This window comes from Pocillopora damicornis, chromosome 9 (assembly GCF_964200805.1).
Source record: "Pocillopora damicornis chromosome 9, jaPocDami1.2, whole genome shotgun sequence".
Lineage (NCBI taxonomy): Eukaryota > Metazoa > Cnidaria > Anthozoa > Scleractinia > Pocilloporidae > Pocillopora > Pocillopora damicornis.
In genome coordinates, this window is record NC_142678.1 from 13,821,294 (window position 1) to 13,834,582 (window position 13,289).

The 13,289-nt window shown below is 38.9% G+C and overlaps 1 protein-coding gene and 1 pseudogene across 2 annotated transcripts; one reads left to right on the forward strand and one right to left on the reverse strand.

Annotated features, from left to right (window-relative positions):
- Positions 1-1,528: 1,528 nt before the first annotated feature.
- On the forward strand, positions 1,529-7,160 carry LOC149040283 (ZP domain-containing protein-like). Of its 2 annotated transcripts, XR_016179891.1 has the most exons (6): positions 1,529-1,848; positions 2,215-2,356; positions 4,155-4,737; positions 4,989-5,290; positions 5,625-5,755; positions 6,170-7,160. XR_016179891.1 is itself a non-coding variant. In XM_089183015.1 (5 exons), the coding sequence occupies exons 1-5, from the start codon at positions 1,693-1,695 to the stop codon at positions 5,675-5,677; spliced, it is 1,236 nt and encodes a 411-aa protein (XP_089039141.1). In that variant the 5' UTR covers positions 1,529-1,692; the 3' UTR covers positions 5,678-7,160. The 2 variants fall into 2 exon arrangements, 1 of the variants encoding a protein (XP_089039141.1); XM_089183015.1 differs by having other exon boundaries at positions 5,625-7,160.
- Positions 7,161-9,576: 2,416 nt separating this feature from the next.
- Positions 9,577-12,807, reverse strand: LOC149040284 (uncharacterized; annotated as a pseudogene).
- Between the last annotated feature and the right edge of the window lie 482 nt (positions 12,808-13,289).

Genomic DNA, 13,289 nt, shown 5'->3' on the forward strand with positions numbered 1-13,289 from the left:
GCATGTATTTGTAGGTATTCAAAGGAAATAAAGACAGAGACAGCATTGTTTATCACCAGTTAAACCCACCCATCAAAGCTCGCTACATCAAACTTCGACCAACAGCATGGTATGGTCATATATCACTAAGGATGGAGCTGTATGGTTGCTCAGCAGGTATGATTGTTGTCTTATATGAACTTATTTGGCACTTAAAAATGGAAGGGTGAAACACATGTTTTGATTATAACCAGTATAATGCTGAAATGGATATAACAAGAAACTGTAGATTTTTAGATACTACATTATGAGATGCGTAGAACATTTCTGCTTGATCCAAATTTTGTGTAATTTTTTAATTTTTACTAGAACTGTATGTGCCTACCCTCAAACATACCTACATACCTCAGTACATAACCACATACACATAAACTGTTCTTTTACCTTCTTTATTTCTGTAAAGAATGTTCGGCACCTCTTGGTTTGGAGAGTGGACGCATTAAAGACGCTCAGGTCACTGCATCTTCAGAATGGGATAGAAATCATGCAGCAATCCAGGGAAGATTAAACTTCAAGGATGGTGGAGGCAAGCAAGGAGGATGGTCAGCTGGGAAGAATAATGGAAATCAATGGATACAGGTGGCTCTTGGCAGTTACACCAAATTAACTAGTATAGCAACACAGGAAAGGAATGCTCACAGCCAGTGGGTAACAGCATACAAACTGCAGTACAGTGAAGATGGAGTGACCTTCTACTACTACAAAGTACCGGGACAGAGCTCACCTAAGGTAAATGTAGAAGCAGTTGCTTGGTTTAAAACTGTTAAAAACATATCCTTATGTCTTCACAGTATAGACTGAGGTAACAGTTAAAATATGTTGCAAGTATTTCCTAATTAAGTCATCTGCAAATACCAAGGGGCTAAGCCCCTGATCATGCATTCTACTATGGAAAAAGTTAATTATGCCACATATTTAACCTTTGACTTTCTCTTGCATATTTACAATAAGTGCAATCAACATTTTACAATTTCAAATGCGGGTTGAAACTGACATAAAAAATGACATGACTGTGGTAACTGATTATTAATTTTACTTCCATGTATTTGTAGGTATTCAAAGGAAATAAAGACAGAGACAGCATTGTTTATCACCAGTTAAACCCACCCATCAAAGCTCGCTACATCAAACTTCGACCAACAGCATGGTACAGTCATATATCACTAAGGATGGAGCTGTATGGTTGCTCAGCAGGTATGATTGTTGTCTTATATGAACTTATTTGGCACTTAAAAATGGAAGGGTGAAACACATGTTTTGATTATAACTAGTATAATGCTGAAACATGGATATGGCAAGAATCTCTAGATTGTTAGATGCTACATTATGACATATAAAAAAAATTTCTGCTTAATCCAAATTTTGTGTAACTTTTAAATTTTCAATAGAACTATTATGTACCTACCCTCAATCATACCTACCTACCTCAGCACATAAACACATACACATTAACTTTTCTTTTACCTTCTTTATTTCTGTAAAGAATGTTCGGCACCTCTTGGTTTGGAGAGTGGACACATTAAAGACGCTCAGGTCACTTCATCTTCAGAATGGGATAGAAATCATGCAGCAATCCAGGGAAGATTGAACTTCAAGGCTGGTGGAGGCAAGCAAGGAGGATGGTCAGCAGGGAAGAATAATGGAAATCAATGGATGCAGGTGGCTCTTGGCAGGTACACCAAATTAACAAGTGTAGCAACACAGGGAAGGAATGCTCACAGCCAGTGGGTAACAGCATACAAACTGCAGTACAGTGAAGATGGAGTGACCTACTACTACTATAAAGTACCGGGACAGAGCTCACCTAAGGTAAATGTAGAAGCAGTTACTTGGTTTAAAACTGTTAAAAAAATATCTTATGTCTTCACAGTATAGACTGAGGTAACAGTTATAATATGATGCAAGTAGCTCTTAATTAAGTCATCTGCTAGTAACAAGGGGCTAAGCCTTTGATCATGCATTCTACTATGGAAAAAGTTAATTATGCCACATATCTAGCCTGGCTTTGCGGCAAAATTGGAGTTCCTTGACTTTCTCTTGCATGTTTACATTAAGTGCAATAATCACGCTACGATTTCAGAAGGTAGTTGAAACTATTGGAGAATCATGCATAATCCAACAGGAATGGCGTGACTGTGGTAGCTGATTATTAATTGTACTTGCCTGTATCTGTAGGTATTCAAAGGAAATAAAGACGCAGACAGCATTGTTTATCACCAGTTAAACCCACCCATTAAAGCTCGCTACATTAAACTCCGACCAACAGCATGGTATGGTCATATATCACTAAGAATGGAGTTGTATGGTTGCTCAGCAGGTATGATTGTTGTCTTACACTTGTTTTGGCACTGAAAAGGAAGGGAAGGAAGGTTGAAACGTGGATATTTCGATTACCAGTGTAATGCTGAAATATGGATTCTGGAGGAAACGCTAAATTGTAAAATGTTAGAACTTTTTTTTTGGTCATTAATGTTGCTATTAAGCTTTAGTGGAGATTCCAGAATGTCTTCCTTTTGTGGCCGGTCAGTCAGTCCTGGGCTGGCCGCAACATGGAACAGGAAATTTATGACAGGATGAGGAAATCCTTTAGTTTTACCACCCGCTTGTTTTCCCTCAAGTTCAAGGACTTTAGTATTAACGTTTGCCTATAGCATGTATCTTATGGATAATGTGGTCAGCAAGAATGCTCTTGCAAGCACGCCCACTCTGTCGATCAAAGAAAAGCTAGCTTTGCCCCCAAAAGGGGAGGATCTCAACAAAGGCATTGATCTGTCTTACAGCGAAGTAAGTGCGAAATCAGCACTCTCTTGCCACCTGCTCTTACGCCGGTGCTGGGAGTGGGTATGAGCTGGGCTGGCCTGGGTTGCCTAACCTTGCACGCACAAGAGCCAAAAAAAAAGTGTAGTGAGTCGTGGGCCGGGTTGTTCAAAGCTGGGTTAAGATAACCCAGGGTTAATGTGAAAACTGATTTCAAATCTGAAAGCTTTAAAAAAAAATTCATTTTAATGTAATTTGTGCACAATCTTAAGATTGGATGCTCTAAAAAGAATAGAGAAAATTATCCAAAAGGGCATTTGAACAAAGTAATAAAGATACAAGATTAAAATTTAACCCTGGGTTCGTGCTAATCGGCCTTAGAACAGCTGGGCTCTAATCTATGAGAATCTATTGTCTGGTGGTGCCGCTCTGATGTCCCACATTTAGGTGGGCCTTTAGTTTCCATCATTTCCATTACTCCCGCGTTTTGACTTTTTCTACGAATAAAATTCGCCTTTAGCTACCTTGAACTTAGCCCAATCGCGTGTTAATTCCTTTTAAAACAACCTGCATTTTATTACGTATTTTTCACACACAGGGCAAAGTCTAGATGGGCAACAACCAATCAAGGAGCCCTCTTTGAAATATTATTGTTTTCTCTTGTTCAGTGTATTTTCACTTGTTCGAGATCGCAATATATCTTTGCTCATGGCCTAATAAAGGAACAACAGAGTTTCAGTTTTCTTTTCGTTCTGAAATTACGCGGAATTTTATTTTTTTTAGGCAGCTTACTGTAGACAAATAATTTTGACTTTCTCTATGTTAGAGGAACGGCGGTGAGCGTAGTCTCTTTCGCAACGGTTATTTGGTCTCGTCACGCAACGCGCTCTCTCTCCAATGGGAAACGGAGGACGTTGTGTGATAAGACCGAACAGCGGCGGCAAAGTAGACATTAGTAAGCGTGGCACCGATTTAATTTTTTCTTAGAAATATTTAGGTAATAGAACAGAAAATATCTATAGAAGTTCAGATAAATTAGGTTTTTTCTGTCTTTTTCTTAAGGCGAAGTAATGCGTTATTTTTGTTCTTTTGAAAGATGCTCTTTTCAGTTACAAAAATGAAAACATTAGATATAAAAACTGTCTTCTCTCAACCTACACAGCAAAAAAATTGACTCTTGCATGCTACGCATGCCTATGTTGTTTACTTGTTTCAAATCAGTCATTTCCTTTTTTTTTTGTTTTTTTTTTTGTTTTTTGTTTATATATATTTCCAGTCGAAATTGTATATACCATCAGACTCTAAAATTTTACATGATTAAACTATTATTCTTGTATATTTTATATTTCCACTAAAAGCTTCTGGAGTAAATGTCTTCTGCGGCGATAAAAATATGACCATTGTCATCTCAAAGACACTCCTCCGAGGTTTTGATTTAAAGAATCTTCGACTCCTGGACACCAAATGTAAAGGCAAAGAAGGACGGATCCACCTTAGCGTTACAACATCATTGACGGGCTGTAAAACTGCCAGCAGGTATACACCTACAGCTATCATCTACTCCAACACATTGATAATACCCGTGGCCACTAAAAGTGCCGTGACACGCTTACATGATATAAAAGTGCAGTTCAGCTGCTATTACTCAATGCATGGTACAGTTTCATCGCTTGGTTGGACGCCAATTAAAACGACACTTGAACTCCGTGAAAAGGCCAAAGGGAACTTGACACTGTCGTTGAGAATTTTTCATAACAAGACATTTGTGAATCCTTACACGAAAGATGATTTCCCTGTTGCTGTGGGGCTGCACAGACGATTGTTCTTTGAGGTATCCGTGGCAACAGATGACAAAAAGCTGTCAGTCAGAGCTGATCGATGTTATGTCACGCCCACCCAGGATCAAAAGAATTCTCTGAAATATGAATTTATAAAGAAAGGGTATGTCTAGTAGTAACTGTCTTGGACACTTGATTTCTACTCCTTTTGCAAAATCACACCTGGTTTATTTTGCGATCACTTGAGACGTTTTCCTAAGCAACTAATAGTTAATGACAAGTAAGTAAAATTGGACACACTTCGTAATCTTGAATTCCATGGTGATCAACAACATAAGTTAAAAAAAAAAACTTTTGTTAAGGATATTCTTAGGCATAATTTCACCTTGATCAGGGAAATTTGCTTCACTTTAGCTGCCCAAGTGACGTAACAGTGAAATATCATTCATCGCCTTCTTCTCGTGCTCAGCGGTTCAGCGTGGAAGCCTTTAAGTTCATTGCTGCTCATCCCTTTGTTTTCGTCCACTGCCAAGTGACTGTATGCAATGCAACCAACCCAGGCTCCAAATGCTCGATGAAATGTCCTTCAAGTGGCCGAGGGAAACGTGAGCTGAGTGATAACGTGACTTACGACGTGTACTCTTTAGTGCAGGGACCCCTGCACCTGACGCACAAGAAAAGAAAGGAGAACCGCGGGAGAATTCTGGATAAGACTGGTACGTAGATGAGCTGTTTCCGGGGACACATATTAGGGATGCATCCTGAGGATAAATTCTATCCCCGGCCCCCAGTACCCCATGGACCCCTCTTGAAAGGCCCCTCAAGATTTTTGAGTTGTGAAAAATATCTCTGATAACTTTCCCCATTCCCAAAATGATTCACCCTTCTTTGTTTGTATATTTTTTTCCCGACCTAATTACAAACGTATTGTTACGACATCTTAAACCAGCATGGTACAGTATGACGCTTCGCAAGTGAGGATTTTTCAACTTTGCAGTGAAATTTCTTTTGAATTAAGTCTATATTCCCCCTTTTCTGTGACGTCCCTAGGTTCCAGTCCTCACATTCCGGAGGCTCTGTCCGCTGACAATCATCACAAGTAGCTTCAAACTCATTTACACTTGGACTTGACCTGGACTTGAACCACTGAAGGATGTTTGAGCTGGATATTCGTATAAAGGGTGTTTCACAAGTTCGTGCCCATTTTTCTAAAAGGCTATATCTTACTTATTTTTTCATTCTGGAAGCCGTATCTTTAAAAAAATTACCTAATTTTGCTTACTTTAACCAAGTTTTATAGTCATCCAAAAGTTGAAGGGGAAAAAAACATATTTAAAATAATTTTCCGGCATCACAGAAATAATTTCTGTGATGGCTAACCGACTAATAAAAAGCACTCACTTTTCGCGTAATTTTTTTTTTCTTTTTCGTAATTTTTACATCGCTATCGACCCGGAACAAATAAGAAATATTTTTTTCCTTTTTTGATGTTTTTATTATTATTATTATTATCATTATTATTATTATTATTATTTCAAGGTAGCTAAAGAATCGTATTAATCCTTAAAATCCTGTTATCTCTTCTACTTCTCCAGCTCAAGCATACCTCTTATATTTAGACGCTGAATAATCTCAAAAACTGACGAAAAAAATATGCGGAACAGCGACAACAGCAAACAAACAATTGTAACTTACAAATAGTTTTGATATTTAAGTTCGGTTCTTGAGGTTACTCACTGATCTAACTCAAACAGGACTGTCGAAAAGATTTGATTTATGTTAGGGTGCCTGCACCTATATTTTTCTCATTTTGTAGTACGGAATGACAGAACTGGCTCTTCAATCAGCTGTTAGTCGAAAAGGGATTATTACTGAAGAGATTTTAAACCTGTCTTTAGTAAGACTGAATAACCACTGAATGCTAGGTTGCCGAGTTATAGAAAAACTCAGCAGCACTTTTCTAGGAAATGAAGATGGTTTAGGATTGGCCATCCTTAGAGGCATTGCAGGTGATCAAGTTAAGAATTAATAGTATGACATCTTACTAATGAGCCAGCAGCTTTAAACGTTAATGATGCCGCATATAGTGCTGTGATGGGACGGCAGGCAGAAGGTTACTGAACGCGAAGAATTAGAACTATCCTATTAAGGCGCTAGCACAAGAAAATAATCCAAGATTGATTGAAGCTTCTGTTTTTGCCAGTCTTTGAAAATTGAAAAATAACTGCATTAAGCTTTTGAGGTAGGGATATTGAATCGAGGTTTTAAGTTTTACGGTAATGATGAAGAGTTAATAAGGAACATCAACTGGTTGACAGAGCCTTTTTCTCAAGTTTAATATTTTATTTTAAAGAAATGGTGAAGGGAAATGATGTGGGTATTAACTTACACATAAAAACAGACATAGTGCTCTTACATACACGAGTGATTGGATGTTACGAGAGCATAAGGTTGACCATAATGGATAAGATGTTTTCATCCCGGAAATTCTCTGCTCAAGATATTTCTGTTGTGGTGTTCAGTTAATACTTAGGTATCCTGCTGGGGAGCTGTTGCTTGAAAGTAAAATAAATTGAAGAAACAGAATTTTGCCCTCATTTATTAGATCACATTCAAGACGTAAAGTGACTCGTTGAGCCGTTGGAAAAAAAAAAAGGCGGGAAAGGTTGAATCATTACCTTCGTCATTGTCGTTATCATTTGTAAATCATTTGAGCTTTTCTCGTAATTGGGATATATTTCTTAACATACAATAGAGATGTTATCTCGCCAGCTTTAGGTTCAGCAATCATCAGACTCGTATCCTTGTTTACCTACCCACTTAGTTTTCCACTTAGTTAAGGAGTCTCCAACGTTGCCCAAATCAGATTGGCAGTCAAGTATTTGCACAACGTATTCGTAATGTTATAAGTCATCCTTGGGAGAGATTTGTCATCTACTTTTTCCCTTCGTTGTGGACTTTTAAAGTCATCGAAATCGTTCACTAGGCTTTGTATCGTGATAGCACGGTGCCGTTCATAGCTGAAAGACGTGTGACGTGTCTTTAAATTTTGAGCTGTTCAAAAACTGCAAATTATGGAAAGATTGTCAAAACGGACTTACAGTTAAAACCTACTATTTTAGCGTATGTCTCTTAAATTGTTGATAAGTCAGGTAACTTTCGAAACACTGCGAATTGCAGAACGTGATCAAACTATAGTTTTGAGTATTAACAACTGGGTTGAAAACGTAAATTAGCCACCGTAAAGGGTAAAAAAGCTGACGTTTCGAGCGTTAGCCCTTCGTCAGAGCGATTGAATTTAGAAACTTACCCATTTATAGTTTTGAGTACTCCATTTCAGTCTAATTTTCTTTCACCCAAGATCCTGTGAGCCATTTGTGGGAAATAACGCCGGAGGGTGGGTGCACGCCTTCGCTTCGCTCACTGCTCACGCTTTAAATGGAAAATGAACGTTAGCTCCTTATCAATTGTTCCCGAAATGCATCATCAAAAGTGTTTTCATTTAATCGTTTACCCGTTTCGTAATTATTTGGTTTACTGACAATCCCATTCCTTGCAATTGAAAACTTTATTCTACGGCCCCCCTTATAGGCATTCACGCTAAACGGAACTTTGTTTACATTTCCATCTCTAACCTACATTTTATTCACTTGTGCCATAAGATTCTTGCTCTTCCTATCATCTTTACCTCTTTCCCTTTATCAAAGGTGATACTTGCCACCCACGATAGATTGCCGGTATCTGATGAAAAGTCAGACCAACGGGATTCGAAGCCGTTTATCCTAACAAATTCTTGTTCCTCCGCATTTTTTTGAGAAAACTCGGCGGCGTTCTCTGAAATCGTTCTCTGCAATCAGAACGACCTCGCACACGCGTTAGAAGAATAAAAATCTTTTGTCTACTTATAATGATCTCGTAGCCATATCGCTTGTCATGCATACATTCCTAAAATAGTACAAAGATTTTAATGTGAGTTTGTTGACCGCCCCTACACGATTAAGAGCTTCTTCTAAAGGAAATTCTGTCTTATCCGAAGGAAACACGGATCGTTGATTAAGTGATGGAGAAACTTAACAGAAAAGGAGTTATATGGAAATCTCAAAAATGTCCATGAGAATTCATTCCCACGATTTTTCTTCGCAAAAGGAGGACAGGAGGATATGGAGTTAACCTCAATTTGAAGAACCTAAGTAAATTTATTAGTAACCATCATTTCAAAAATAGAACAGAAGAATATAGCGTCATCCATAATTTGAAGAACTTGAATCCATGTATCAGTAAACAATCATTTCAAATTAGAAAGCTTGACTTCAGCGGTCTGTCTTATGACACGTGGGTGTTACACGACATCTGAAGATTTACGAGATTCCTCTTACTCTGTCCCAGTTGACAAGAACTGCGGAAAATATTTAAAGTTCTCTTGGAAGGGGGATTGTTTTAGTTTACCTGTCTTCCCAACGGTCTGGAATCTGCTCTACGACTTTTTCGCCAAACTGCTTAACCTTTCACATTAGTATGAAAATTCTCCTCACTGTTCTTTATATATTTCCCAATGTGCTGACAAGGAGAATTTGTTTGCTAATCAAAAGATTCCTTCACTGGAGACCATTTCCTTTATTCCTAAGACCTTAATGTGTGATTCAGGGGTGATAATGTAAAGAGAAATTAGATGCTAATCACTCTTAGGGTTTAAAGGTTTAAACCTGTTTATTCTATAAGACTGGGGAGGGAAAGAAATTTGTACCAAGGGGGCGGTCGACGGTCACAAATAAGAAGGGGTAGGGGTGGAGGAGTGAAGATTTCCCCGCCCCCCTCCCTGCATCAAACAAAACATGGCTGGTTGAATAAACGATCGCGAGCTAGTTAACGTTAACTCGCCCTCATAAGACGCCTGCAGTAAAGGCTACCCCTATTCTGCTTTAGTTATAGCACTGTTGAGATCAACTGTGGGGGTTCATCTTCCTTTGATTTCTCACTTAAAGCCTCATTGCAAAAACAGTGGTCTTCGTCTCAGTCTTTCATTTATATTATGTCCACGTGAGTGCACAGTTCCTTCAAACGAATGATCTCGTCATAAATGTGACCCTCTACGGGAAAACAGAGAATAAGGTGAACGCAAGGCAGCGATTGCTAGGCTGGTCGCTCTAGTCAGGAAGGATCAAGAGACAACAAGTCCTTTTCCAGTCTTCTTGGTTCTCTTCAAATAAAATCATTAAAGCTTTGTTTGGTCATTCTGCTTTTTCCAAAAAAGAAATATCGATAAGCACCCTGTCCTTGATAAGCGCCCTGTCCCTAATTACCGCCTTGCCTCGAATGAGCGCCCTCCTTTGAGGTACCAAAAGTAAATAAGCGCCCCGAGCGCTAAATCGAATCATTACGGTGAATGCCACGGCTGAAATTATACAGGGTCTATGAACACGCTTATTAAAATATCAAATCATACACATACACCCAAAGAAAATTGTCTATCAACCCTTTCACTAACAGAAGGGAATCACATTCAGCTTCTCCTTACAATAACCTCACGTCATCCGACAAAAATGTGTAATGAGAATAGACAAATATATCCGCTACATGCTAGTTTTATCTCGGTATAAGAAAATGATTGGAAGCTACAATCGTGAATTAATAATCACATCTTGGAAAAAAACATACTTAAAATCATGAGGTTGAGGGTCAGTGATGATTAGCCCAGAACCATGAATGAGATTGTTACAAAAGAAAAAAATTCCTAAATTGATAAGATTTGTTCACCAAGAAAAACCGAAACTACATTACATTCGTTTGAGTATGTTTCAGGGTCTAAAAAGACCTAAAGTGAAAAACTCGACTAAGTGGCATAAAAACGTCGCCAACAAGGTATATGATTCTGTGTCTTACCTAAAACGTATTATGTGTTAAACTGTTTTATAAGTAATTTCTTAAGGAAAAAAAGAAAACCCACATAGCAAACAATCCAGAAAAAAGACGAAATCAGATTATACACTTTGCAGTAGACCTCTCTTGAAAGTAGGATTGTTCAAAACTTTACGCCCAAACCAAGAGAAAGTAAGGGGGTTATTTCCTCAGGCCTGAGTTGATTCCGCAAAATGAACGTGGAAACAAGTCAAGAACATTTGCATCTGTTTTATAGAACAATCAATCGATATCCTATTTTATAATCCATGACGCCGGACTCTAGCTTGACGTATGAAAGTCCTAGACCTAGAGCTGCAATGCGTCCTTCAGTGCTCACTGCAATCTTACGCAGCAAATAGCCTCTTTTGTAGATAAAAACGCTTCGTACAAACTCACCATCTTTGGTGTATATTCCAATACAGAGGAGCTCTTTTAAATCGTCAGTACTAGCCAAGACGACTTGTTGACTTTCCCTGTGAAATGCAATGTTTGGAAAGTGAACAAACCCTTTGAGATCAAACTTACTTAGATGATCACCGAGTTCGCTAAATATGTGTACACAATGGGAAGGCGTTTGGTCCACCACCATAACTCTGCCATCACTTACAGTGCTGATGTCTCGCGGGCTCTTCAAATTTTGTTCTCCAAAACTGCAAACAAACTGGCCATCAGTCTCGTATAGATCCACAAAATGATAGTCCTTTGTATAATTGCCTTTCAATACCATCACTTTGCCACTATCACTAACTGACAGTTTACACAGATTGCACTCGAGGTCCATTGTCCTCTCGCGAAACTTGTGATACTGGTCAGCGGATTTATCGAACTTAAAAATCCAACGCTGATGATTCTTTTCTTCAACCAGCACATAAATGTTGTCGTTTATGTCTGTCGCCAGTTTAACCTTCCAGTTTTCCGTAGATAGCTCTTTACCATTGTCATCAATAAAGGGAGGAAGTCTGAAACACTTCACAAATTTGCCACTATTGTCAAACACCTTGATTGTCAAGTCATAGTCGGCTACAATATATTGCCCGCTTGAGTTAGTAGCGATATCTAGTGGATTTTTTATCCTGTGCTCCTTTTCACCATCCTGACCAATTGTCCATGATAGATCACACTGCTCCATACCTTGTTCACGTAGTAATAGAGCCAGTCTCCTGTCATGCAGTAAGTCAACTTTCTCATCTCCTGTATCGACATTGGGCCACTCCAGGAGTAGAAGCCCTCTGCTGCATATAGCTTGTGTGACATCGAAGGCGACACGATTGACGCGACACTGAGACACCGGAAATGATTTTTACTCGTTCTTCTTGGTAAAACAAACCCACCACCGCACTGATTCCTGTCTTGAGCTGTACTTTAAAGCTTTGCTGGACCGTTGGAAGACCGTTTAGCTCTTTAATACATACTTTACACGGTGCTACAGCATCGGATGGATTCTCTATTGCCTCTAATACTGTTGCCATCACTCGGTACTGTATTGCTAAAATGCGGTCAGTTGTTGATAGTGCTTCATTTGAAAATGCTATTGTTGCCATTTCACGGGCACGTTTGAATCTCTTCTTCGCACTAGAAAGCTTTCTTGTGGCAGATTCGGTAAGCTCCAAATTTCGCATTCTTTCAGTAAGCGACACAACTTCCGCACAAGTCGCTTGTGCTGTATCCGCGCCAAACTCACTCCTTGACCTTATCTCGTCAAATCCTTCATACAACAACTCGATTCCTTCTCTAAAGAAGCTGATACTTGCTAGCAAATCTTTTCTCGATAATCCATCCAACTTGGAGCTCATGTCGTCGATTTCACTCATGATGATGTTACGAAATTGTTTATGTGTTACATCGCTTAGCTTTTCGACTGCTTTATCTCTGCCTTTATGCACAAGCCATTCAAAAGTCGCTTGAAAAACTGCAATGGGGACCAAAGCCATGATAGCAATTGAGGAAAACCAGAGGAAAAATACGTTTTTAACGGGACTCGATAGAAGTTCCTTGACTACAGTAAGTGAGTGTCATTATTAGGATTATCGAATTCCTCAGCCGTCAGCAACACTATTGGTAGTTGTGTCAATCTGCAGCGCAGCCGGTTGTGTCACTCGAAACCAAGGTCAACACTGCGGTTTAATTAGTTAATACACCGGTGCGATATAGGTTTCGGTTGTGATCATGGATTGAAGAGTTTGGAGTAGTGACATAAGAGGTAGAAAATGAAATAAAATTTAAAAAGAAAGAAACCAATAAACAAAAAAAAAGCGAAAGGAAGGCCATCATGTTAAAAATGAGAAGGCAAGTCTAGGCATTTTCAACTGAAGGAAAAAAAAAAGAAAACAGCCTCTCCATGTACCGTTCTCGGCAAATTATTTCCCCCACAATGTTATTTCGTTCTACAGATTATACATCCCGCCCCTTGTGATGTTCTACTTTTGACCTTGGAACCGAAATAACGGTCGTTTTATTTTGAATTCGGAAAGTTACATTGCACGTTGGGAAGCTGTTTCAGATTCGGAAGCAATTAACAGAAACCTCAACGAGAAAAAAGCGAAGATAAAAACACCGGCAGGGATTGAAAAACATTACCGACAACGAAGAAAGTAATCAGATTAATTATGTTAAGTTAAAAATGTCTTTAAAGTATTTTTCACCTCGGAGATTGGATAACGATTAAGAGGTCAACTACTTTAGAGGATATGTTTTGTCTCTGCTCTATATGACGAATTGCGTTGCGACTGAAACTGGCCTCCGACAGAAGTGGTTCTTCATTGTAGAAGGCCCAAGTCATAATCACCTCTCGCCTCTTGCCTCTACCAAGTCTCTGCA

Excerpts from the sequence above, each read along its gene's own strand:
- LOC149040283 (XM_089183015.1), top strand. The coding sequence starts at position 1,693 with ATGCAGGTGGCTCTTGGCAGGTACACCAAATTAACAAGTGTAGCAACA. Across the intron at positions 2,357-4,154 it reads GTTGTATGGTTGCTCAGCAG|CTTCTGGAGTAAATGTCTTC; the intron begins GTATGATTGTTG and ends TTCCACTAAAAG. Across the intron at positions 5,291-5,624 it reads GAGAATTCTGGATAAGACTG|GTTCCAGTCCTCACATTCCG; the intron begins GTACGTAGATGA and ends TGACGTCCCTAG.